This window comes from Rana temporaria, chromosome 5 (genome assembly GCF_905171775.1).
Source record: "Rana temporaria chromosome 5, aRanTem1.1, whole genome shotgun sequence".
Taxonomy (NCBI): domain Eukaryota; kingdom Metazoa; phylum Chordata; class Amphibia; order Anura; family Ranidae; genus Rana; species Rana temporaria.
Window position 1 is genome coordinate 18,730,371 of NC_053493.1, and position 27,935 is coordinate 18,758,305.

Sequence of the window (27,935 nt, forward strand, 5' to 3'; positions counted from 1 at the left end):
TGGGACCATTGTCATTTTCACAGCAAAAAATGCATTTAAATTGCATTGTTTATTGTGAAATGACAGTTGCAGTTTGGGAGTTAACCACAGGGGGCGCTGTAGGATTTAGTGTACACTTAGTGTGTGTTTACAACTGTAGGGGGGTGTGGCTGTAGGAATGACGTCATCGATCGAGTCTCCCCTATAAAGGGGATCACTCGATCGATGCAGCGCCATAGTGAAGCACGGGAAAGCCGTGTTTACATACGGCTCTCCCCGTTCTTCAGCTCCGGGGAGCGATCGCGACGGAGCGGCTATAAACAAATAGCCGCGCCGTCGTCCCGGATCGCTCCCCGAGGGAACCCGACCGCCGCGTGTAGCGCGGGGGGGGGGGGTCCCGATCGGACCCCCGACCCACGTCTAGGCAGGCACGTACAGGTACGTTGATGTGCCTGTCCGTGCCATTCTGCCGACGTAAATGTACATGAGGAGGTCGGGAAGTGGTTAAAAAAAAAAGCCAAAACGCCAATAAACTGCAGTTTATCAGCTTCAGTGTGCATGGAGCCTAAATCTAGCTATTTTTTGTTTTCTTCATTTTTTATTTATTTTATACACTTGTTTGCCTACATCTTTCTCCCCTGCAAGGAGAAACAGAAACAATGCATATTTCTCTTCATTCACCGGAAAAAGAAAACCCAGGGGCAAGCTGCACACCGATTGATCACTGTGATAGCCAATCAGGTCACCGGGAGTCCTGGGTCCTGATCGTTGGTACGAGTCGCAAGGGCTCTCACAAACACAAAAACGCATATATGCGGCGTCCAGGTTTACAGTCCTCCTCCTGGACGCTGCATATTTGCATTACTGTGTGGTTATGGGGTTGCTACAAAGGAGACAACAAAGACAAACTATCATCATGATGAGTTTAATGGCAGAATTTGGAAGTAATAATTAAGCAGTATCCCTGTAAGCACTGTACAATGCTTGATTCCCTTACATGTCAAACGGATAAAACAATGAATATTAACATTGGCGGTAAAAAGTGGCCCCAATACACAGCGTCTACTCCTCTGTCGAGTCCTTCTTGCTGGTCTCCTGTCCCTCGAACACTGGATATTTGTTCTCCACATCCGCCCAGGTCAGACAACCGTTCGCTAAATCCCGGATGATCCCAGGGAGTTCCGATATCTGTACAAGAAAAACATTTGTTAGGCTGCTTTCACACCTATCCGTTTTTCTACCGCTTTTGTGTTATAAAAAAAAAAAAAAATAAAAAAAAAGAAGTTTGGCTCTGCATTCATTAACCACTTCCATACACCAGGCACTTACGCACCTTCCTGCCCAAGCCAATTTTCAGCTTTCAGCGCAACACTGTACCCAAACTATTTTTTTTATCATTTTGTTCCCACAAATAGAGCTTTCTTTTGGTGGTATTTGATCACCTCTGCGATTTTTATTTTTTGCGCATAAGTACGTTTTCTACTTAGATTACGGGCACAGATGAGGTGGCACTAATGGGCACCAGTGAGGTGGCACTGATAGGCAGCACTGGTATGCGGCACTGATAGGCATGGATGGGCACTGAGGGGTGGCACTGATGGACACTGAGGGGTCCATGTTGCCAGTCAGTGCCCATCTATTCTTTTTTTTTTTTACTGCTTTTTTTTTTACTGCCCTTCCCTGGTGGTCCAGTGTGTGCATCTGAGGGGGGGGGGGAGTGTGCGCTGATAAACAATCAGCGCGAACCCCCCCCGGTAGGAGAGCCGCCGATCGGCTCTCCTCTACGCGCGTCCGTGCCATCAACGGTTCTTCCTGTTTACATCGTGATCAGCCGTGATTGGACACGATTGGACACAGCTGATCACGTGGTAAAGAGCCTCCGCCGGAGGCTCTTTACCGAAATCGGAGATGCAGGGTGTCAGACTGACACCCCGCATCACGATCGCCGCGCTGGTTAACCACTTAAGGTAATAAACACTAAAAAGGCTGGAACTCCCCTTGAATTTGACACGGTACCAGTCCCTGTAAAGTAGAGCTCAGGCTGGGGAAGGGAGAAGCAGCACAAGGAGCCAATCAGTTGTGCCACAAAGCTCATGTGCCAAAAAGGAGCATACTGAGAGAAAGACGTTCATTAGTATGCTGCTCCTCCTTTTACTGGCCAGTCACCGGCTGTGGGAGGGGACAAGACCTGTAACTGCGACTTAAATGCAGCATGAGAAAAAGCAGGTCTCCTCTCCTGTCAGACAGGAGACTGTGCACATACTGTAGCGGCTGACTTTGTATATTAGGACACTTACCTGTCCTGGATTCCAGCGATGTCGGCACCTCCAGCCAATGTTTCCATCGGCTCTCGGGAGCGGACACCGCCGCCATAGCCTTGTGGCTTCCCTACTGCGCATTCACCAGAGATGTCCCAAGTATCGGCTCATGTATTACAATACTCATGCTACACCGTCATCTGTCTGCGTAGACAGTTTTAATGGATTGTATTATATATTTTTGTAATAAAACTCTTTTTTATACAATTTGGTGTTCTTGTCACCTTTAAAGTCCCATCTCTACAAGGGGGTATCCCTTTGTATACATTTGTGGGGATGTGGTGACAGAACACCGGATTCTATCGATGTTGGAACCCTTTTTATAAATGTTTTAAACGTGTGCAAAAAGCACAAAAATGGCCGTGGCAGTGAAAGGGTTAAACCGTATCAATTGCCCTGAACAGGCAAGGTGACCGGTCTTTATAAAGTGTATCATCTATTTGAAACCCAAACTATTTTTCAATTTGGATGGAGTAGGCAAGGGGGTAGGATCTTTGGAGTTAGAGAGTTAAAACCAACCAGTTACCACTACAAGGGGCGCTTATAGGGGTCCACTTTTATTTATGTAAAAACTTTGTCAAAAAGGCAAAAAAAATAAACCACTTTGTTGTAACTGCTTACAAAGTGTTAACCAATGTTTGGCTGGAAGTTTGTATCTAAATCTGCCAGTACAGCCAACACGCCCCAAAAGTGGGCCAGCGCAGCCAACACGCCCCAAAAGTGGGCCAGCGCAGCCAACACGCCCCAAAATTGGGCCAGCGCAGCCAACACGCCCCAAAATTGGGCCAGCGCAGCCAACACGCCCCAAAATTGGGCCAGCGCAGCCAACACGCCCCAAAATTGGGCCAGCGCAGCCAACACGCCCCAAAATTGGGCTAGTACAGCCAACACGCCCCTAAGTCTGCTAGTACAGCCAACACGCCCCTAAGTCTGCTAGTACAGCCAACACGCCCCTAAGTCTGCTAGTACAGCCAACACGCCCCTAAGTCTGCTAGTACAGCCAACACGCCCCTAAGTCTGCTAGTACAGCCAACACCCTCCCAGATGAACAATGCTGCTGTCCAAAAGGCGTTTCTGTTGCTCCTTCGTCCAGAGTGGGGGGCTCTAATACAGGAGATGTGTTACTGGCCAGAGCACCAGGTGAAAACAGAGGAGAAAAGAGCCTCCAAAAAAGAAAACTAATTTAGCCACCACATCCAATTGGTAAGCTGCAATACATTACATTTTGGTTTTGGGTTTAATGTACTAGAAAAGTTAAAGGGGTTGTAAAGGTTCGTCTTTTATTTTCTAAATAGGTTCCTTTAAGCTAGTGCATTGTTGGTTCACTTACCTTTTCCTTCCATTTCCCTTCTAAATGTTTTTTTTCTTTGTTTGAATTTCTCACTTCCTGTTTCTCCTCAGTAAGCTTTCCACCATCATCCGAGCGGTGGAAAGTCATTTAGAACACCTTACTGCACACCTTAATGAGGATTAACAGGAAGTGAGAAATTCAGACAAAGAAAACAAAGGAAAAAAAACATTTAGGGCCAGATCCACGTAACTCCGCGCATTTTTCTGTCCGGCGTAGATACGCTACGCCGCCGTAACTTTCAGCGTATTTTCCGTATCCTGATAGAATTTGCGCCGTAAGTTACGGCGGCGTAGTGTAACTGTGTCGGCGTAAGGGCGCGCAATTCAAATGGATGAGATGGGGGCGTGCTTTATGTTAATACGATTTGACCCGACGTAAATGACGTTTTTTTTTACGGCGCATGCGCCGTCCGTGGGGGTATCCCAGTGCGCATGCTCCAAATTAACCCGGAACAAGCCAATGCTTTCGACGTGAACGTAATTCTACGCAAAGCCCTATTCGCAAACGACTTAAAATTTTCAAAATTCGACGCGGGAACGACGTCCATACTTGACATTGAGTACGCCTCATATAGCAGGGGTAACTTTACGCCGGAAAAAGCCTTACGGAAACGACGTAAAAAAAATGCGCCGGCCGGACGTACGTTTGTGGATTGGCGTATCTAGCTAATTTGCATACTCTACGCGGAAATCGACGGAAGCGCCACCTAGCGGCCAGCGTAAATATGCACCTTAGATCCGACGGCGTACTAAGACGTACGCCAGTCGGATCTAGCCCAGCTTCAGGCGTATCTTGTTTTGTGGATACAAAACAAAGATACGCCGGAGAAACCTAGAAGTTCCACCTTCTTCGTGGATCTGGCCCTTAGAAGGGAAATGGAAGGAAAAGGTAAGTGAACCAACAATGCACTAGCTTAAATGAACCAATTTAGAAAATAAAAAACAAACCTTTACAACCCCTTTAAGTGTTTGTGCTTTCTATAAAATAAATGCTCATACCTCGGCTCGGATCTGCCGCATTGAGTCCCGGTCTCTAAGTGTTGCGGTGTGTGGCGTGCGATTCACTGTATCAAAGTCTATTGTGATACCAAAGGCTACACCGATCTCATCTGTCCGGGCGTAGCGGCGGCCGATGGATCCAGAGGAGTCGTCCACTTTGTGCGACACGCCGTTCTTGGTTAAAGCTTCAGCTGCACAGAAAAAGGACAAGTCAGGGATTTTTCATTAGAAAACAGAGAACAATCAGCTCAGATAAAATTATGTAAATAATGTACAATAAATTAGATAATTAAAAATGAGTTGTAAAGTCTCATGGTTTTTCACCTTAATGCATTCCATGCATAAGGGCCCGTTCACACTGCTGCGTGGTGCGAGATTGCATGCGATTCACACCGCACTGCAAATCACATGCGACGTCCGTGCGATTTCAGCCATACAGACTAGTATGGCTGAAATTGCATTCGAACCAACATCGCACAGGATCCTTTACATGAATTGGATTACATGTGTGTTCACACCCATGCGATCCGATTCATGTCCAAACTGTCAGTTTGCAGTGCGATATGCAAGCTGAAATGGGGGTGTGAGTGAGTGAGAAACTTGTATAGCGCAACAAATGCAAACTTAATCGCCTCAAGGCGCTTAGCATCTAGTGTCGTGCAGGTCCTTCAGAAGAGGTGGGTCTTTAGTTTTTTCCTAAAAGCCCGATGGTTTTCTTCCAAGCGGATGGTAGTGGGTAGAGCATTCCAGAGCCGTGGTCCTTAGACTGCAATGTATTGACACTCCCGGCAGTTTGCATATGGCAGTATGAACTGCTGTGCAAGTCGGGTGCGAAGCGGGAACCTGCAGTGGATTCGCAGGGTTCCCGCATAGCACAAGTGTGAACCCAACCTTAAGGTGAAAAACCTTCTGTTAGGAGAGACTGCCGCTCCAGGTGAGCAAACCTACGGCAATCAATGTCCACTCAAGAACCAATGGGTGCTGGCAATGCACGGAACATGCAAAGAAGAAGAACGTATATGGACAGCCGCACTCCAATAAGTCTAAAAAAGACGTGCCCTTTATTGGGTAAAAAAATAGAGTTACGTACCGGTAACGTCTTTTCCAGTAGTCTTTCAGGACAGCCCACAATTGAGAGATACTCCTCCTCTTCCTCTAGGAAACACTGCGCCAGCCCATAAATTTCTCACTCCCCCTGCCAGACCTCAGTTTTTATACGAGCACCTCCGGTCAGCTGGGGAGACACAAGAACATGTTAATAACATATAATTTCATATCAACATCATGTCCTGGTCTTGAAATCAGACTTCCTCTATTCGGGTGGGTACCCAGGGCTGTCCTGAAAGACTACTGGAAAAGACGTTACCGGTACGTAACTCTATTTTTCCCCTCCCGTCTTTCAGAACAGCCCACAATTGAGAGGATAATCGAGAACTTACCAACTAGGGTGGGACTATGGCTTGCAAAACCTTTCGCCCAAAGGCTTGCTCACCTGCCGAAACCAGGTCCACCCTGTAGTGTTTAACAAAGGTGGTGTAGCTGGACCATGTTGCTGCTTTGCAAATCTGTTCCGGCGTTGCTCCAGCTCTTTCTGCTTGAGAGGTTGCCAGCGCTCGAGTGGAGTGTGCTTTTATTCCTGTAGGGATTTCCCTACCAGCCAAAGTGTATGCTTGCCCAATGCTTAGTCTTAGCCACCTGGCAATAGTGCGCCTGGATGCTTTGCATCCCTTCCTGGTTCCAGAAAATAAAACAAATAGTGAGTCTGACCTTCTAAACGGTTTAGTCACCTCTAAGTAATGTAGGATACTTCTCCTAACATCTAACGTACTGAAACGACGTTCCCTTTCCCCCGAAGGGTTGGAACAAAAAGAGGGTAAAACTATATCTTGACTCCTGTGAAACTTTGAAGTCACTTTAGGAAGAAAGGCTGGATCGGTCTTGAAAACGACCCGATCCGGGAAAATAACACAAAAAGGGGGTCTGATCGATAGAGCTTCTAGTTCGCTGACCCTCCTAGCAGTGGTCACTGCAACCAAAAAAGCTGTTTTTAAGGTTAAATCCCTTAGAGAACAATTATCTAAGGGCTCAAAGGGAGTACCCGTTAGGGTACGCAACACCAGAGACAGGTCCCAACTGGGGAAGGGTGGCCCTCGCGCTGGTCTCTGTCTGGATAGTGCTTTAAAGAACCTGACTACCCAGGGACTGGTGGCCAGAGGTTTTTCTAAATACACCGTAAGTGCCGAAACCTGCCCTTTAAGGGTGCTAACTGAAAGACCCTTATCTGCCCCACACTGAAGAAATTCTAAGACAGCCGTGGGGCTCTGTACAGAACAGGGGCAATTTACACACCACTCGTTGAAACGAAGCCAAACCTTCTTGTAAATTTTGCGGGTCTCCTTTTTTCTACTATTAAGGAGGGTGGCAATTAAACCTTCGGAAAATCCCTTGGATCTTAGTATGGCTTCCTCAGTAGCCACGCTGCTAGCCTCCACCTGTGAACTTGTGGGCATAGGACTGGGCCCTGTGATAGAAGATCCTCCCGCTGAGGTAGAAATAAGGGTGGTTCTGCCGCTAACTGTTTGAGGACTGAGAACCATGCCCTCTTGGGCCAGTAAGGAGCTACCAGGACTAGAGAGGTGTGCTCTGATTGGAATTTTCTCAGTACTGCTGGAAGAAGTACCGGAGGTGGGAATGCATAGCATCTTCCGAAATTCCAGCTTTGGGACAGGGCATCCACTCCCCTTGCTCCTTCTCCTTTGTTCAGGGAGAAGAAACAGGGGGTCTTCGCATTTTCTCTTGAGGCGAAGAGATCCACCTTCAGGAGTTCCCCATCTCTTGTTCAGGAGATGAAAGACCTCCTGGTTGAGGGTCCACTCGCCCTCCCTCAGCTGCCTTCGACTGAGGAAGTCTGCTGTCACGTTTCTTTCTCCCCTCAGAAAGACCGCCGAAAGGGAGAGGGTGTGGATCTCGGCCCAGCCCAGAATCTCTGCTGTCAGGACCGACAAACTTTCGCTTTTCGTGCCGCCCTGTAAGTAGGCTACAGCCGATGAATTGTCCGATCTCACTTGAATGTGGTGCCCCTGGAGTTCTTCCTGAAAGAACCTGAGGGCTAGGCCCACTGCCCTCAGCTCCTTCCAATTGGAAGATCTTTTCAGATCCTGGAGACCCCAGGTACCCTGCGCTGGAAGGGATCCCAGGTGCGCTCCCCAGCCCTTGCGTCTGTGGTTACCACCCGAGACACCGGGATAATCCACAGACGTCCTTGGGTTACGTTGGTGGCCTTTCTCCACCACCAGAGGGATCTTTTTACCTGAAGTGGTACTTGAATCAAGGAGTCTAGGGCTTCTAGGCTGTGATCCCAGACCCTTAGTAGGAAGGCCTGCAGCGGGCGAAAGTGAATACCTGCCCACTGCACGGCTGGGAGGGCAGATGTCAACAGACCTAGCGTTGACATCAGGGACCTTAGTGACACCTGTTGATTGTTTTGGAGGGAAGCCACTGCTCTGTCCAACTTCTTGACTTTCTCTACCGGGAGGAACACTCTTGAGAGAGTAGAATCCAGCAGGTACCCCAGGTAAGTGATCCGTTGGGATGGATTTAAACTGGACTTTTCTAAGTTCAGTAACCACCCTAGGTCCGTTAGAACCTTCTTGGTCACTTCCAGGTCCCTGGATAGCTGCTCTGGCGAGGCTGCGAAAAGAAGCAGGTCGTCCAGATAGGCTATGATGGATATTCCCTGAAGTCGCAGAAACGCTATGGGTTCTGCCAGGATCTTGGTAAAAATCCGGGGCGATGAGGATAGCCCGAATGGCAGAGCCTGGAACTGGAGGTGTACAATCGTTCCCTCTAGGTCCACGGCCAATCGCAGATATTTCTGAGAATTCTCTGCGATCGGAACGTGTAAGTATGCGTCTCTGAGGTCCAGAGATACCATGAAACAATTGAGGGGAAGGAGGGCTCTGACTGTATAAATCGATTCCATGCGGAATTTCCTGTATGAAATGGATCTGTTCAGAGGGTTTAGGATTAACCTGTATTTCCCCGAGGGCTTCTTTACCACAAAGATGTGTGAATAAAATCCCCTTCCTTCCTCTGCCCTTGGAACTCTGAGGATGACACTCTGATCCTCTAGCTCCCTTAGAGCTCCCAACAAGGCTTCGGATTTCTCCTTGTCCCTGGGTAGATGGGTGACTAGGTATCTCTGGGGGGGAGGTGATGAAAATTCCAGTCGGTATCCCCCTCTTATGACCGCCAGGACAAACTGGTTTGGGGAAATTGATTCCCATTGTGGGAGAAAGGTCCCCAGTCTTCCTCCCACCCTGACTAGCGAGTCATGGGTTCTTAGGGGGCTGGACAGGAGGGTGAAAAATCGCTCCACCTCTGCCTCTGCCCCTGGGGGTCCAAACCTTCCTTTGGCCTGCCGGTTTGGCCACTTTTTGTTTTTGCGGACGAAACCCCCTTCCTGCCTGTACTGTGACTTTTCTTTTAGGAGGAAAGGCCTTCTTTTTGTCCGCCGTGCGGTCTAGTACTGATTCAAGGCCTGGGCCAAAAAGCAGGTCACCTGTGAAGGGAATACCGCATAACTTGGATTTAGAGGCGCTGTCGCCAGTCCAAGTTTTGAGCCAGAGGGCCCTTCTGGCCGAGTTAGCCAGAGCAGCCGATCTGGCCGACATGCGGACTGACTCCGCTGAGGCATCCGCTATATAAGCGACCCCTTGCAGGATAGTAGGGAAGGAGGCTAAAATAGTCTCCTTATCCGTACCAGCTTCAATGTGCTCCTGAATCTTAGAGAGTCAATGCTCCAGATTGCGAGCCATTACCGTGACGGCAAGTTCTGGTTTAAGGTTCCCTATAGTAGAATCCCAACATTTCTTTAATAGGGAATCCATTCTTTTGTCCATAACATCGGACAAAACCCCCATGTCCTCAAACGCTAAATCCGTGTTCCTGGACACTTGGGAGAAGGCGGCGTCTAATTTGGGGCTCTTGTTCCAAACAGACGAAGGATCCTCTGAGAAAGGGAATCTCCTCTTTAGGGATCTGGAAAAAAAGGGTTTCCTTTCAGGATCCTGCCACTCCTTCTTAATGGTCTCAACCAGTATATCATGTACTGGGAAGACCTTTTTCTCTTGCTCCTCCAGACCCCTGTACATTCGATCATGGAGGGTAAGAGGTTTCTTGTCGGTTTGGATACCAAGGGTTGTGTAAACTGCCCCCAAGAGGTCCTCTACCTCATCCAGTGACAATTTGTACCTAGAGGGCTTCCTGGACTCCCAGTCCTGGTCCTCTCCATCTGACCCCTCTTGAGAATCTGAGGTGGCACTATATGGAGGAACCTGTTCCTCTTGGGAAGGGCCTGCGGAAACATCTGCCATAGCTGTTGCAATGGGTATGACAGGAGCAGGACCCTGAGCCTGTGGCTGGGTTGTAACCTGGGTGGGGACAGCCAAAGGCTGTAACCTCTCAAACAGAGATTTGAATGAGGAGAAAGTGGATGACAGCTCTTTAACAGAGGCTGCAAGTCCTGACTCCTGTTCTAATTCATTTTCCCTGACTAAGGATTGAATGCAATCCCTACACAGGACCTTAGTCCATGATTCTGGAAGGACATCCCTACAGGAGGCACACTTCCTCTTTGAGCTATGCCTTCCACCACCCGTTTTTTCAATGGCCTTCTGAAATACAGAAAAGGACAGAAACAACAGTTTTAAACAAAAATTATAAACTTGGTTACAACCCTGGGAGTGCACCTAGCCCTCTATAAATCCTGGGACTAAGGACTCCCCCTCCCCTGGCCACCCAGGGGGCTTGCCTCCCCATGCATTGAACCCTACATGGAGAGGCAAACCTAAGCTAGAGAGCGCCCCTCCCCAGGGTACTCTTACCTTAGGCTCGCTGGAGGTAGCGTCAGTTGTCAGGGCTGGCTCTGGAGATGCTGCCGACATGACCGCAGGTGGCTGCTTGCTGAGAGCTTCTCTTCGCCTGTGCGAGATCCGACTCCCTCCAGCGTCCGCCCGGACCTCCTATCAGCACCGCGACCCGGAACCGGAAGTCGCGGTTCAAAGGGGAGACATCCGCTCTACGCCGGAAATGACGTCACCCGCCATCCAGCCCGCTCGGTTCAAAAAATTTTTTTGCGGCCTGTAGTACAGGGCGAGCCCTGATGTCTCCCTTGCTGCGCCCCGCTGGACGAGATAGGGGTCCCCCGCAACCAGGAGCCGCGCTCGGCGTGGATGGGGTGGCAAATGGTGGGCCTGCACTGCACCAGGATTCACCTGGAAGCCTCTGCTTCCTTTAAGGTAAAAGAAATGGCCTCAGTCCTCTGACTGAATTGGCCTAGGTTCCCATGCACAGTGTCTCCCCACCGGAGGAAACACTAATACTGAGGTCTGGCAGGGGGAGTGAGAAATTTATGGGCTGGCGCAGTGTTTCCTAGAGGAAGAGTATCTCTCAATTGTGGGCTGTCCTGAAAGACGGGAGGGGAAAAAGGATGCACTACAAAAAAACAGCACACAGTGGGAAATAAACAGCTGACGCGTTTCACATTGAACTTCAATGCTTAGTCATAGATAACTTAGCCATGACTAAGCATTGAAGTTCAATGTGAAACGCGTCAGCTGTTTATTTCCCACTGTATGCTGTTTTTTTGTAGTGCATCCTTTTTTACCCAATAAAGGGCACGTCTTTTTTAGACTTATTAGAGTGCGGCTGACTATATACGTTCTTCTTTGCATGAAAACCCTTCTGTACTGCAGCAGCCCCCCTTTTTCTTACCTGAACCCGATCGTTCCAGCGATTAAAACAAGCCCAGCAGCTCCAGCCGCTGTCTCGGGTCCTCATTGGACAGATTAATAGCAGGAGGAGCCATTGGCTCCCGTTGCTATCAAATCTTGTGACATGGGAGCCGGGCAGACTCTTGCCGTCTGTGTCGATAGACGCAGCAGGATTCAGGAGCGCTCCTGCACGAGTGTCCTCCCATGGAAAGCGGCTCTCCGTGGGGGCACCTAATGCGGAGGAAAAGCCAGAAGCACCACCGGAGGACCCCATAAAAGGAGGATGGGGGCCGCTCTGTGCAAAACCCTTGCACAGAGCAGCATGTTTTTTATTTTAAGAAAAAAAAATTAAAAACCTTTACAATCAATTTATATAATATACATATCATTTATATGATAAAGATAAAATAAGTTAAAGTGGAGGTTCACCCAAAAACTCAATTTTTAACATTAGATTGAGGCTCATTTTGGGCAGCAGAATCGGGTGTGTTTTTTTTAATCTAAGCAGTACTTACCGTTTTAGAGAGCGATGTTGTCCGCCGCTTCCGGGTATGGGCTTCTGGAGTAGGCGATCCTATTTGATTGACAGGCTTCCGACGGTCGCTTCCAGCGCGTCACGATTTTCCGAAAGTAGCCGAACGTCGGTGCGCAGGCGCCGTATAGAGCCGCACCGACGTTCGGCTTCTTTCGGATACTCGTGACGTGATGTATGCGACCGTCTGAAGCCTGTCAATCAAATAGGAACGCCCAGTCCCGAAGACCATACCCGGAAGCGGCGGAGAAGATCTCTCTCTAAAACGGTAAGTACTGCTTCGATTAAAAAAAAAAAACACACCCGATTCTGCTGCCCAAAATGAGCCTCAATCTAATGTTAAAAAAATTTTTTCGGGTGAACCCCCGCTTTAATGAATTTAGATCAATAATGTACAATCATTCACAAAACGGCACTATACTATACAACTGCAGCAAACCCTTGTGGGCTATGATCACAAATAGCAGCAAATCCCTGTATTTATGGCAAAACCAGGTGCCAGCATGCCATCATTGTGGAACCACAAGGGTCAATATGTCATTGTTCCAAGACGGCAAGTGTCAGCGTGTCATTATGGGATCTCAAGTATCAAAATATCTTTCTTTGGGATGTGAATTGTTTTCCAGGAACCCCACCAGGTGCCATTGCATTATCAGTGTATAAATATCCTGGGGAATACAGTTTCAGCGAATCATTATTCTGGCACGGCAAGTATCTTTGTCATCACTATAGGACCCCCGATAGTCATTGTGTTATAATTCAAGAAACACCGACAGCTGGAATTCCAGAGCAATGATGCACAGACTCCTGGGATTTCATAGTGATGAAACTGATAACAAGGGGTCAATGGGTCATGGTTCTGGAACCCCCAAGTGTCTGCGTCATTCATTCTTAACACCCAAGTGTCAGAAAACCATTGCCCTGGAATCCAGAGTGTGGGTTTGCAATGAGGAAAGCACCAAAAGCAGAATCTATTAAAGAGAAACTTTTGGAGGGTGGATATTCCGATCCTAGGTGATGAGGACTGGGAGGAGTGCGTTTCTACTTGTATTCCCTCTACGGTAGCTGCTAAAGACAGATTTATACAACTCAAAGTTCCTGCACAGGGCATACTATACCCCGCAGAGACCAGGGGTGCAAAGGATCGTCATTGATCGGGTCGCCGTGTTCGGATCAGAACACCACGTGACCTGCGGCCATAGGAAAGGCCGCAGGCTTCGGAGCGGCGGCCATCTTGGTACACCCGGCAGCAAAAAAACTAAAAAAAAAGGGGGCCTTTTGTTTGCCATTCCTGATCTAGAGCAAAAGTAATAGAACATCAGACGCATGCAGTGAACTTACATAGTTCCTTCACGAAAGGAAAGAATTCCGGATTCTGGCTTAGCGGGAGTACTGAACACTTGTATGGCGCTACAACGGCTGGAAAGCTGAAGTACTACAAAAGAACAAGAAAAAAAAAAATAAACCACAAAAAAATTATAGCACATTTCGCCACTTACAAACCGCATAGGACATCTGGTTGGTCGCATAGGGCATCTGGTTGGTCCTCAGCAACCAACCAGATGCCCTGAAGAACAACATGCAAAGATTTTCTATAAGGACCTTAAAAGGGGTCTTTTTTTTTTTTTTTTTTAAACATGCATATCATACTTACCTCCACTGTGTAGTTTGTTTGCACAGAGTGGCCCCGATCCACGTCTACTGCGGTCCCCCAACTGCGCTTGCGGCTCCGCCACACAAAGATCTATATGGAGGAATCAGGACCTCCTTTCCTCTGCTAGCGATCATGAAATATCTATATGGAGGAATCAGGACCTCCTTTCCTCTGCTAGCAATTACAAAATATCTATATGGAGGAATCAGAACCTCCTTTCCTCTGCTAGCAATTACAAAATATCTATATGGAGGAATCAGGACCTCCTTTCCTCTGCTAGCGATTACAAAATATCTATATGGAGGAATCAGGACCTCCTTTCCTCTGCTAGCGATTACAAAATATCTATATGGAGGAATCAGGACCTCCTTTCCTCTGCTAGCGATTACAAAATATCTATATGGAGGAATCAGGACCTCCTTTCCTCTGCTAGCGATTACAAAATATCTATATGGAGGAATCAGGACCTCCTTTCCTCTGCTAGCGATTACAAAATATCTATATGGAGGAATCAGGACCTCCTTTCCTCTGCTAGCGATTACAAAATATCTATATGGAGGAATCAGGACCTCCTTTCCTCTGCTAGCGATCATGAAATATCTATATGGAGGGATCAGAACCTCCTTTCCTCCGATAGCGATCACAAAATATCTATATGGAGAAATCAGGACCTCCTTCCTCCTGCTGGTGACCCCCCTAGTGATCACTAAGGCTTCTTTTAACATGGGGCCGACTCTGTCGCTACGGAGCCCGCCAGCTCAGTGGGAGATCTCTCCGCTGAGCCAGTGGATGACAAGTCCCTCTCTGCTCACTGAGAGGGGAGGGGCTTGTGCAGCGCCGCCGACTCCTATAGAGAGATCTGATAAAAACGGACAGCATGTCAGTTTTCATCAGCTCTCACCCGATCCGATAAGGATGGATGGCGACGTATCGCTATAAGTCTGATTTTGGCGGATCGCATGTCTCCATAGGATTGCATGGAGCGGCCGTTCAGGTCCGCCGACAAAACTGACAGGGGGCCTAAATCTCTATGTAGGGGAAGCTGGATTTTCTTCCTCCTCCTAATGACCCCTCTAGTGATATAAAGATCTATATGGAGGGATCAGGAACTCAGTTCTCCTGCTAGGGCTCCCTCTAATAACTAAAGACCTATATGGAGGGACCAGGACCTCCTTCCTCCTGGTGATCACCCAAGAATAATATTTGCTTTCTTCACTGCCAGGCAATGTTGGTTTATTTTGCAACTTTCCGAGATGAGCACAACCAAATCTTTTTCTTCTGTAGTTCTGGCTTACACTGTACACCTAATACTGTAGCATCATCCCGATTTTCATTTTTGAGGAACCCTCTCAAGACTGATTAACCACTTGCAGACCGCCGCTTGTACATATACGTCGGCAGAATGGCACGGTTGCACAAAGGGACTTATCTGTACGTCCCTTTGAATTTGCCGCCGTGCGGTCACGTGCGCGCTACATGCACGCCCCCGCAGCATGCTCAGGGAGCGTGCCCACGATAGTCTTACGGAGCGGCAGAACATGGAGATGTAAACAAGGCATTTCCCTGTTCTGCCCGATGACATGGCAGGGATCTACTGCTCCCTGTGATCGGGAGCAGTAATCGCTGTCATGTCACTGCTAGCCCACCCCCCCCCCCACAGTAAGAATCACTCCCTAGGACACACTTAACCCCTTCATCACCCCCTAGTGTTTAACCCCTTCTCTGCCAGTGTCATTTACACAGTAATCAGTGCATTTTTATAGCACCAATCGCTGTATAAATGACAATGGTCCCAAAATAGAGTCAAAAGTGTCCGATGTGTCCGCCATGTCGCAGTCGCGAAAATCGCAGATCGCCACCATTACCAATAAAAAAAATATAATATAATATATATATGTATAAAATGAAAATAACCAATCTATCCCCTATTTTGTAGACGCTATAACTTTTGCGCAAACCAATCAATATACACTTAGAGATTTTTTTTTACCAAAAATATGTAGACTACATATTGGCCTGAACTGAGAAATAAATTAGTTTTTATATATTTTTGGGGGATATTAACAACTTAAAAATTGTCGCTCTATTTTTGTTTATAGCGCAAAAAATAAAAACCGCAGAGGTGATCAAATACCACCAAAAGAAAGCTCTATTTGTGTGTGTGGGGATGTAAATTTTGTTTGGGTGCAACGTCGCACGACTGCGCAATTGTTAAAGTGACGCAGTGCCGTATCGCAAAAAATAGAATTTTTGTACTCACCGTAAAATCCATTCTCTGAGTTCATGGACGGAACACAGCGTCCTTTGACAGTAGGGTTATATCTGCTTCCTAAAGGAAGCGGATATAACCCTACTGTCAAAGGACGCTGTGTCCGTCCATGAACGGAAGAGAAAAATGGCCCAGTCATTGGGCAGCCAATTCTTCTGGGGTTGAAGTGGTTAACAAAACCAGCATTAGAAAGAAAACTGAGAGCTGCTTGTGTCCTTCACTTGCTAATCTGTTACTACAGGGTGTCCCAGGAGCCCACAAAATCTAGAAGTAATTATGCTTTCTAGCCGACTCCAAGGATTTCACCCACCAAATGCGCAATGGAATGCAAGGTGACTCTTAATAGGTTACGGACGCCCAGCACTGCATAGCAGGAAATGGTGGGGGTGTTCCTCAGCACATGCATACCACAAGAGACTGTCAACCCACTGTGCCTAGTTTGAGCCAAGTTAACTTTTTAATATCCATCTTTATCTTCACTCCATAATGTTTTGCACTTCCTGTGGGAAATCCTATAAATGCTTCTTCTTCCGTCCCTTGCTGCAAAGCAGACAGCCATATGCGACTACTTTAGTGACCTATAATTGGATCTGACCCTCTCAGAGCAGTAAAAGGCCACTCATGTGTGCACAGAAAAGTAGGCAAAAGGAAAAAGTAGCTCTTTAATTTATAAACTTAACGCAAGGGCAATAAACTAATTCCACAGAACGCAAATCGCGGGCTGCCATAACTGATTTATGAAGTTGTCTGGCCCCTCGTGCTGCTTACACATTAATGAGCCGCATTCCTTTATTTTGTACCAAAGGAATACATGGATAGAAACTAGCACAGACCACTCAACACCACCAATTAGCATAAATATGAGTGAACAGTGTCACAGCCAAGGGAGAGGGGGGTGCAAACATGCGATTTTACAGAAGATCCTCTTGCTGGGTGCCGAAGGCTTTTATTTTAACAAGTTGATGGTTGATTAAACCCGACCCCATGCATGCTAAATGGAATTAATCGGCTTAAATTGAGTTTTTCCCAAAACCTAAATCCGGCCTTCCATTCAAATTTGCACAGCTGTACAGGATCCTCTCCAGTGCTGCTTACTCTGATTTAACCTCTTAACCCCCGGACCATATTGCTGCCCAAAGACCAGGGCATTTTTTGCGATTGGGCATTGCGCTGCTTTAACTGACAATTGCGCGGTCGTGCGACGTGGCTCCCAAACAAAATTGGCGTCCTTTTTTTCCCACAAATAGAGCTTTCTTTTGGTGGTATTTGATCACCTCTGCGGTTTTTAGTTTTTGCGCTATAAACAAAAATAGAGCGACAATTTTGAAAAAAATGAATATTTTTTACTTTTTTCCCACAAATAGAGCTTTATTTTGCAGTGTGAGTCTGTCTGGTCAGTCCTGATTGGTGCTGCGCCAGTCACAGGACTATAAATGGTTTTGGAAGATCAACACAATTAGAATAGAATGTCCCGCATGTACCCTTCCACAAAGACTCCTGGGCATGCACTACTCCACCTTCCCTTCCCGAGCCTCTTCTCATACCAACAAAAGCTGGCCACCTACCTCTTCATTACCGCAAAACGCGTTATTGCGAGGGCTTGGCGGAAGCCCTCGTTTGGTATTGCAGAGGTGAAGAGCATTTTGACCACCCTTATACTGCACGAGAAGATGACCAGTGTACTTCATGACTCCCATGCCAAGTTCCTCAAATTGTGGAACCTATGGTGGTCTTATACTCTCCCCACGCTGCCCCCAACCAGCTTGGGTATTCCGGACCGCTCTAATATACCAACCAACCCGCAGGTCCCCTTGTCCAAGTCTACACCTCCCCTCCTTTTTCATTCTTGTCTTGACCGTTTCTCTTTCTCCTTTCTGGCCGAATTCTACATCTCCTTTCTCTCACCTTTTCTATCCCCAGTCCACCCTCCCCACTTTTGTTTCGATTTGTTTGTTAAGCCTCGTACACACAATCGGATTTCCATCGGACAAATCCAGGGATTTTTGTCTGAAGAGCGTTGGCTGTGAACTTGGTATGCATACAGCCAACATACACAAAACGAAGTGGCTTTTCAGAACTTTAGCGCCACCCTTTGGACAACTTCTGCCAATGTTGTGCTATGGTTAGCATTGGTTCGGGGCGTGAGTGTTTGTACTTTTGATTTTATTCGGATAATCCAAAGGCACACTACTGTTGGAAAATTTGAGAGCATGCTATTAAAACATTTGTTGTCGAAAATTCTGACAACAATTGTCCGACAAACGTTCGTATTATGCGACAAGAACCCTGCCATCACACAATTATTGTCGGAAAATGCGATCGTGTGTACAGGCCTTTAGTCTTACCATGTCTTGGACCTCCAAGATAAGTTATTCATTCCCACTCGCGGCACTTACGCCGAATGCTTCTACAACAGGCATTTACATTTTGAAAACGTGTTTGTATTTACGTGAAAGTGATGTTTTGTTCTGCTGTGCGAGACCATTTTTCTTTTCTTTAGGCCTGTATTTTATCATTGTCTTACTAAATAAAAATTATTGTACCATAAGAGAATGTCCCGCCTGGCTTCATGAAAAAACCCGCAGCCGTCAGAATACACTGATCGGAGGCTGCAGCTGCTGATCGGAGGCTGCAGCTGCTGATCGGAGGCTGCAGCTGCTAATCAACAGAAGCTTTCCAGCATGTGCCTTTGTCAGAAGTCAATCAAATGCTGTTGAATGGGGACAGCCACACAATAATTGGAATTTGGCTAGTCCCTGCTAAAATAGTGCCTTTAAAAATGGCTCCCCTGCAGTCTCGGCCATGTGCTGGCAGGATGTTAAAAAATGTCCTGCAAGCAGCATCTTTTGAGAGGAGAAGGATACCACTCCTCCACCGCTCCTGCCCATTGAAATAAAAAGGCAGAGCGGTTGAACCGCCGCTGCAGCAGCACTTTGCGGGTGGTTTTAACCATTTTTCGGGCGCTAGCGGGGGTTAAAAGCACCCCGCTAGCGTCGGAAAACCTCTGCAAAAACTACAGTAAAACGCTGCTTTACCGCCGACCCCGCCCCAACGTGAAAGGGCTCTTAAGGAGATTCAGCACGACAGGAAGCCTTTTACAGCACCCTGCCAGCCTCTCCCACCTGCCTGCTACCTGATGACATTACTGGTACTAAAATATGGTATGTAATGAAAACGGGAAGGTTTGATTTAAAAACGTAATAAGCATAATAATAAAAAGCAAAAAGGCAAAACAGAAGCAGATTAAACTTTGGCTTTAAAATAGTTTCAGCCATGAAATGCGATTAATAAATGATGGTCTTGGGTAGATGCAATTCGCACATTGTTCTTTTTCTGTCTGTGCATTTTGTAACATTTAAACATTCCCTTGTTCTTATCAAACTGTATGGTTATATCAACATATTTGGCTTTAAAGAAAAAGTTGTGTAAAGAAAACAAACATTTTTTTTTTTTTTTTTTATAAAAAAGGAAAAAATAAAAGCTGGGAGTATTTTTTTTTAAATAGTTGGTTGTCAGTTTGATTGCTTTCACTTGAGTTGGACCCTTTTTGGATTTCTGCCTTTGGCCCGGCCCGGTGGCGGCGAGCGATATTCTTGTTGCTTCTCAATTACATCTTGAGCCACACACATTCTTGGACACATGGAATACTTTTATTTTTAAGTAAGCCCCCCCCCCCCCTTTTTTTTTTTTTTATTATTATTATTATTATTATTTTTATTGTTGTGTATATTTGAAATGATCTGTATTAATGTAAATTGTGTATTTATCTTTTAGATATCTTTGATCTCATTGTCTATAAATCTCCTGAAGAAGGGAGAATTTCCGAAACAGCTGTTGGGTGTGATTCTAAGCAGCCTTGTGTTTCCTGTTCAATTACGTATTTGAATGATTTGTATTCATGATGTACATATTTTTGATATAATTGGTATACCATGTGTAATTAATAAAATTTGTTACTTTTTATACAATTGTTACTTCATTTATGGTCACTAATAAAGTCCCACCCTTTGGGGGTTATTTTGTTCTTTCCTATTTTTTTTTTAAATAGCCCCGGCAGAGATTTCCTTACCGTCCTTTGCTCGTCTCCTTGTCTGACTTGGAATGTGTGCTCAAAAACGGTGTACATGATTCTCCCCAAACCAAATGAAGGCTCAATCACATTTGGCACGATTTCCTCAACTGGAAGAATTCATAAAAAAAAAGAAAAAAGAAGAGGTTACTCAAATCTTAAGATGCGGTAGAAATTCCTACGGCAGCACAAATGTTGCAGACAAAAGTACAATGTGTTAGATAGAAAAATAACGTCAGGAGAAAAAAAAAAAAAAAGCATTGAAGGTCCCAACGAGCACAGTGGTCTCCATTATCTGTAAATGGAAGAAATTTGGAACCACCAGGACTCTTCCTAGAGCGGGCCACCCGACCTAACTGAGTGATCGGGGGAGAAGAGCCTTAGTCAGGGAGGTGACCAAGAACCCGATGGTCACTCTGACAGATCTCCAGTGTTTTCTCTGTGGAGAGAGGAGAACCTTCCAGAAGAACAACCATCTCTGCAGCACTCCACCAATCAGGCCTGAATGGGGGAGTGGTCAGACGGAAGCCACTCCTCAGTTAAAAAAAAAAAGACACATGACAGCCCACCGGGAGTTTGCCAAAAGGAACCTGAAGGACTCTCAGATCATGAGAAACAAAATTCTCTGATCTGATGAAACAAAGATTGAACTCTTTGGCCTGAACGGCAAGTGTCATGTCTGGAGGAAACCAGGCACCGCCCATCACCTGGCCAATACCATCCCTACTGTGAAGCCTGGTGGTGGCAGCATCATGCTGTGAGGATGTTTTTAAGTGGCAGGAACTTGGAGACTAGTCAGGATTGAGGGAACGATGAATGCAGCAATTTACAGAGACATCCTTAATACCAACTCCAGAGCGCGCTGGACCCGAGACTGGTGCAAAGGTTCATCTTCCAACGACCCACCCCAAGCACACAGCCAAGATAACAAATGAGTTTCTTTGGGACAAAATATCCTTGACTGGCCCAGCCAGAACCCAGACTTGAACATCTTTGGAGAGATCTGAAAATGGCTGTGGACTGGCACGCCCCATCCAACCTGATGGTGCTTGAGAGTTCCTGCAAAGAAGAACGGGAGAAACTGCCCAAAAAATAGGTGTGCCAAGCTTGTAGCATCATACTCAAAAAGACTGGAGGCTGTGATTGGCGCCAAAGGTGCTTCAAAGTATTGAGCAAAGACTGATATTTATGTACATGGGTGATTTTTACGTATTTTTTTATTTCTAATAAATTGGCAAAGATTTCAAACAAACTTCTTCCACGTTGTCATTATGGGGTATGTTTTGTAAAATTTGGGGGAAAATAATGAATTTATTAAATTTTGGAATAAGGCTGTAACCTAACAAGATGTGGAAAAAGTGGAGTGCTGTGAATACTTTCTGTACTGTATATAGAGTATAGATCTAGTTTTTCTCAAATAAGCTTTATTGGCAGGACCAAATACATGTTAGCATTGCCAAAGCAGTTGAGTTTTTTTTTTTTTTTTTAATACAAAGGGAAGGGGATAATATAAAGGGGAATGGACATAAGTCTGTGAAAGGATTTAAGTCCTCCGTGCGTCTCTCCCTCCCCCCCCTCTCTCTCCCTCCCCCTCCCCGGGTGGAGCCCCGCACGGCAGCGTTGTTTTCAAATTCTGGCAGCGCGGGCAGGGAGAATATTCCCTGCCCGCTGCCACAGGGAGGGGGGGTGCATGCTGAACATGTTACGCCATAAATACTGATGTACCCTTCAGAAAAATAAATAAATAAAAAACTTGGGCCCGGATTCACGTAGGAGATACGAAGGGGTATCTCCAGATACGCCGTTGTATCTGAGTCTGAGGCGTCGTATCTTGGCGCCTGATTCAAAGAATCAGATACGCCAGAATTTGTATAAGATACGACCAGCGTAAGTCTCCTACGCCATCGTATCTTAACTGCATATTTATGCTGGCCGCTAGGGGCGTGTATGCCGATTTACGCCTAGAAATATGTAAATCAGCTAGATACGCCCATTCACGAACGTACGCCCGCTTTTTGCGGCGTAAAGTTAAACCTGCTCTACGAGGCGTACCAATGTTAAGTATGGACGTCGGGCCAGCGTCGAATTTGCCATCGATTAGGTCGTTTGCGTAAGTCGTTCGCGAATAGGGCTGTGCGTAATTTACGTTCACGTCGAAAGCATTGGCTTTTTGCGGGTTAATTTGGAGCATGCGCACTGGGATACTTTCACGGACGGCGCATGCGTCGTTCGGAGAAAGCGTCATTTACTTGGGGTCACAATACATTTACATAATACACACCCACATCTTCCACATTTGAATTAGGCGGGCTTACGCCGGCCTATTTACGCTACGCCGCCGCAACTTTGCTTTGAGAATACTGCACTTGCCTGTCAAAGTTGCAGAGGCGTAACGTAAATAGGATACGTTACGCCCGCACAAAGACGCGCTCTCCTATGTGAATCCGGGCCCTGGTCTTTAACTCCAATGAATGAAAGGGCTGGGAATGAAAAGAGCTAAATGGTGTCGGGCGTCCTGCAGCCAGGAAATGAGGCATGCTCCATCCGACATGCTTCAGCAGTGAAATCAGCGTAAGCAACTTAATTTCAATACAGTATCCTGTACAACGGTGTAAGACTGAAGGGAAGGCTAGGGTTGAGCTTTAATTACTGCTCCAATCCTCGCTTGAAATTAAACTCAGGCTTTTTTATTTTCAGTTAACAAAAGTGAACATTGTCTGTTTTTGAGAATTAGACCCTGAACACGATCCTTGGCAGTTGCCATGACGACTGCTAAAAGCTGTATTGGAATGATGCCGCATAGTCAAGGTTCTCGGGTGCTGAATAACAGCGCAGTACCGGCAACAAAACGCGACGACGAGCGTGGGATGCAGGTCAATGCAATTCAGTGACTTATTCTTCTCATGGTCGGGGAATTTGATTGGCTGCTTTGCCCCGCGCCTGCAGCTGGAAACCCGGCACAAGGACACAGTGTATGGAGTGCATTTGTGTCAATCTGCGCTGGAAACCGAATGCCAGGAACCTCGCAATTAACAGATAATGGAATATACAGAGAGGATGAACAATGAGATGAATGCGCACAATGCAGAGTGTGGACTAGAAAAACATCATTGCGCACAATAATAATCCATCTCTCTAAACAAAGAAATAAAACCTTTCAAGGCTTCCTCCAGCAAATCAATGACAAGCCACAGTTTTTTTTTTTTGTTTTTTTTGTGCCATTTTGTATGCTTTGCTTATATGTTGTGCTTGGTACTAATAACTAACACTAAATAGTATTTGCTTAAAGCGGTGGTTCCCCCTAAAACAAATTTCTAACAATAGATTCGTAAGACCCGTTACACTGCGGGTAGGCTGGCTTTTTTTCTTTTTCTTTTCGTACATACCGAGATCTCGCCTTCTCGTCCCTTGGCGGTGGGCGTTCCTAGTTGATTGACGTTCCTCGGACGGGCGCATACGTGACGTCACGACTTTCCGACAGAAGCCGAACGTCATTGCGCAGGCGCCGTATAGAGTCGGCTCTATACGGCGCGTGCGCAGCGACGTTCGGCTTCTTTCGGAAAGTCGTGACGTCACGTATGCGCCCGTCCGAGGAACGTCAATCAACTAGGAACGCCCACTGACAAGGGACGAAACGCCGAGATCGAGGTATGTACTAAAAAAAAAAAAAAAAAGCCAGCCTACCCGCAGTGTAACGGGTCTTACGAATCTATTGTTAGAAATGTGTTTTAGGGGGAACCACCCCTTTAAGCCTGTAAAAAAAAAAATTAAATGTACAGAATAAAGTTAGGACAGTTATTAGGAAAGTTGCCGAGTATCTTTGTTTGTGTTCCCTACTGCAGTAGTTATTTTAGGACTACTGCTCAGTATTAGAATAGCAATTGCCCATTTATAACACTTCCAAGACAATTTGGCGAGCCAGTCAGGAGAGAGTTTACAGGGAACCCAGGAGATTGAAATTTGGAAACTTCCGATACAGTAGCTCTTTTCTTTTTTTTTTTTTTTTAGCGAACAAAGACGCAGTAAGGCCCCTTTCACAGTTGTGCGACCTGAAGGTTTTGCCATGACTTTGATGCCATTTTGCCACAACTTGAAACAATGCCTGTGTAATGTTGAGGTCTATGGACCTCTAGTCACATAAAAGTCCAATCAAAGTAGTGCAGGGACTATCTTGAAGTCGCACAGATATAAATGATACTCATTGGAAACCATGGAGGACCGACTTGTCATGTGACTTTGCATTCCCAAGACAAGTCGCACAAGTGTGAAAGGGGCCTGAACTGGAGGAATAAAGGTCCTGGTTGAGGGGGAGAAAAAAAACCAGACACTGTATAAAAAGGGAAAGCATATTTACAATGAAAAGGCAAGCGTTTTCTAATAGTAGTAGATTACTCCTGGCTGGAGTGCAGCTTTAGGGGCTCCATGCACACTAGCGTGTTTTTTTTTTAAGCTAAAATAAAAATGCTGAATAAAAAAAACGCTTTTTGTAGTAGCAATTTAACCACTTAAGGACTGGAAGTATTTACCCCCTTAAAGGCCAGGCCATTTTTTTGCGATACGGCACTGCGTCACTTTAACTGACAATTGCGTGGTCACATGATGCCGTACCCAAACAAAATGGTAATTTTTTCCCCCACAAATAGAGATTTCTTTTGTTAGTATTTGATCACCTCTGTGGTTGTGCTATAAACCAAAAAAAAAAAAAAAGAGCATCAATTTTGAAAAAAAGCAATCGTTTTTTTCCCAAAACTGTCGCTTTTGTTTATAGCACAAAAAAAAAAAAACAGAGGTGAACAAATACCACCAAAAGAAAGCTCTATTTGTGGAAAAAAAAAAAGGAAATACGTTGAATTTGGATACAACTTTGCACGCCCGCGCAATTGTCAGTTAAAATAACGCAGTGCTGTATCGCAAAAAATGGCCTGGTTATTAAGGGGGTGAAGAGAACCCGACTATGCAACTACGAACAATATCAAAGTCCCTCCTGATAACCAAAGCATATAAATGCAACAAAAGCAATATTGTGCATTAAAGATGCAAATCGGAGTAATTACCATGTATCGTTTTCTGAAACCTCTTCACACTGACCATATCCTTTGTCAGCACAAAAGTCTTCCCTTCTGTCTCTATAGTGAATTCCCTGCAAGAAAACACAAGTGGTTACAATGTCATTGAAGGAATGAATTGTCAGATACAGTCATAGCATGGAGAGATTCAGCAAGCAAGCAAGCAGAAGCTCGCAGAGTGCGGTAAAATCAGAGTACACGATTTCAGTCCAGGAGAGAAGTCGGTACAACCGAGCAAGACTGAAGGGAAGGCTGGAGTTCAGCTTTAAATGGTTCCTTTCAGCACTGGTGTAAAGAAAGCATTTTAATGACCATAAAAGCAGACTGGAGTGACACCTGCAGGCTGGATTATGAAGTGCATGATATTAACACTTTTCACATTTAGTCACTTTTCTAGTCTAGATCAGGGGGTCTCCAAACTTTAGAAGCAAAGGGCTAGTTTACTGTCCTCCAGGCTTTAGGGGGGCCGGACGGTGCCCAGTGAGTAGAAAATGCCCCAGCATCAGTGTTCCATCATTGGTTTTAATGAGAAATAGCAACCCATTCTTGATATCAGTGAGAATAGTACTTCATTGATGGTGTCAGTAGTAGAAGTAGATGAAATGGTGCTCCATCATTAATGTCAGTCTGTGGAATATTGCCCCAAGGGCCAGATAAAGATAAGCAAAGGGCCACATTCAGCTCTCGGGGAGCAGAGGCTCTATACCACCGAGCTGTGCCCCCTCCTCCAGCCAGCTGATCCGCCAACATCACACAGTGGCTCGTATAACCCTTCATCCTCCTACAATGCCTCCTCAGTCCCTAGAGTGCCCCCCAGCCTCCAACAGTCCCTGTAGGGCAGCCTAGTCATCCACAGTGCCCCTGGAAAGCCCCCAGCCTACCAGAGATACCTTCTGACCCCCCCTGTAACCTAATCCTCCAACAGGGCCACCAAGTCTGCTACAGTCAGCCAAGCTTCTTCAGATTCGCCATCCCTGTCATGATCCCATATCATTTTTTTTCAGCCGGTCACTCTCTAGTAAAAGTAATCCGAGCGGCTATACAGCCACTGGATTACTCTTAGACCCTTTTCACGCTGAGACGACTTGCAGGTGCTACAACGCTAAAAATAGCACCTGCAAAGCACCCTGAAAGAGCGGCTCCATTCACTCCAGTGTGACAGCTCGGGCTTTCAAACTGGAGCGGTGCGCTAGCAGGATGGTAAAAAAAGTCCTGCTAGCAGCATCTTTGAGGTGCTGTAGGAGCAGTGAATACACGCACAAAGGTGAATGGGTACATCGGTTCCACACAAACACGTACATGGCCATCACACTACATATGTATTGCCACGAACGTCAGAGCAACAACAATAATTCTAGCACTAGACTTCCTGTGTAACTCCAAACTGGCAATCTGTAAAAAGTTTTTTAAAGCATTATCGATATAAATCTTAAAAAGGTACTGTAAGCTTGGCACTGTTGCACACGTGTACGTAATCTTAAAGCGGGACATGTTTGGTATCCATTTAATCACCGTAATATATTGCGTTTTTGCACACTAAACTTCATAAAGGGGTATTTTCTAGCGACGCACTGAAATTTCGGCCACTGAAAACAGGGTTCTTAGCGTTGTGCTGAAAAAAATAAAATAAAAAAAGTTCTGATCATGGCTGCCAAAAATCACCAGCAATTTTACCATGCTTATGGTGTGTTTTTCATGGGTCATGTGAATAAATGCACACTGGTGCATTTTTGATGCTTTCTTGCTGCATTTTCAACGGGGAGGTGTGTTTTTGGATCGGTTTGCCAAAATTTCAGCAAGCAGGAATTTTAACACATCTTCAAAAAAGGTGCCGATAATGGACGACAAATTCATATTTAAATTCTTGAAATTAATTAAAAAGTCCTCAGTCCCTAGAGTGCCCCCCAGCCTCCAACAGTCCCTGTAAGGCAGCCTAGTCATCCACAGTGCCCCTGGAAAGCCCCCAGCCTACCAGAGATACCTTCTGACCCCCCCCCCTGTAACCTAATCCTCCAACAGGAGGAGATATATATATATATATAACATTTTTTAAAAACCATCAATTTATGTTTTTGGTTTTAGTCAAGTGCATACTGAATTTTCGGTTTACCACTAGTATTTTTTTCCAAAAAAATTGTGTTTGAAAAACCACCATACAAATATCTGACATAAAAATATGCATCAACCTCCTTTTTCTTCTCTAGGGCCTCTGAGTAAAAAAAGAAGAAGAAAAAAAAAGAAAAAAAAGAAGTAGATTGTGCATGTGTGCATATCTATCTACATCTCTCCCTCTCTATCTATCCCTCTAAAGGTAGAGATATAGAGGGATAGAGAGATATATAGAAATATAGATATAGATAGATATATATATATATATATATATATATATATATATATATATATATATACATATATACACCGTATTTATCGGCGTATACCGCGCACTATTTTGCCCTGAAAATGAGGGCAAAATCGTGGGTGCGCGATATACGCAGATACCCGTTTTCCCGCCACGAGTTTGAATACTGCGCCGGCATATACCGAGCGCAGTACACTCGTGAATCTTAGGGCAGTCTCAGCGCCTCTCGCACTGACGTCCTGAGCGTACAGGACGTCAGCGCGACAGTTGCCGAGCCTGCCCGAAGATTCACGAGTGTACTGCGCTCGGTATATGCCGGCGCAATATTCAAACTCGTGGCGGGAAACGAGCGGGGAGGACGCCGCAGAAGGACGCCGGACCCGCCGAAGAGGACACCCGACCCGCCGAAGAGTACATCCGAAGCCGCAGAAGGACGCCGGACCCGACGAGGCCACCGATGGACGCCGCGCAAGACACCAAAACTGTAAGTACAAAAAAACTTTTTTTCCACAGGATTGGGGGCCACTTTAGGGGTGCACGGTATACGCGGGAGCGCGTTATACCGCG

General features: G+C 46.0%; 1 protein-coding gene across 1 annotated transcript in view; it reads right to left on the bottom strand.

The window, feature by feature from the left end:
- Positions 1–885: 885 nt before the first annotated feature.
- GARS1 (glycyl-tRNA synthetase 1) overlaps positions 886–27,935 on the bottom strand; it is a 76,332-nt gene continuing 49,282 nt past the window's right edge. The window contains exons 13-17 of the mRNA XM_040352238.1: positions 24,998–25,083; positions 19,944–20,053; positions 13,293–13,386; positions 4,647–4,837; positions 886–1,167 (exon numbers count right to left, since the gene is read on the bottom strand). Coding sequence (XP_040208172.1) covers positions 1,042–1,167; positions 4,647–4,837; positions 13,293–13,386; positions 19,944–20,053; positions 24,998–25,083 — 607 coding nt within the window. The 3' untranslated portion in view covers positions 886–1,041. The remainder of the gene's footprint in view (positions 1,168–4,646; positions 4,838–13,292; positions 13,387–19,943; positions 20,054–24,997; positions 25,084–27,935) is intronic.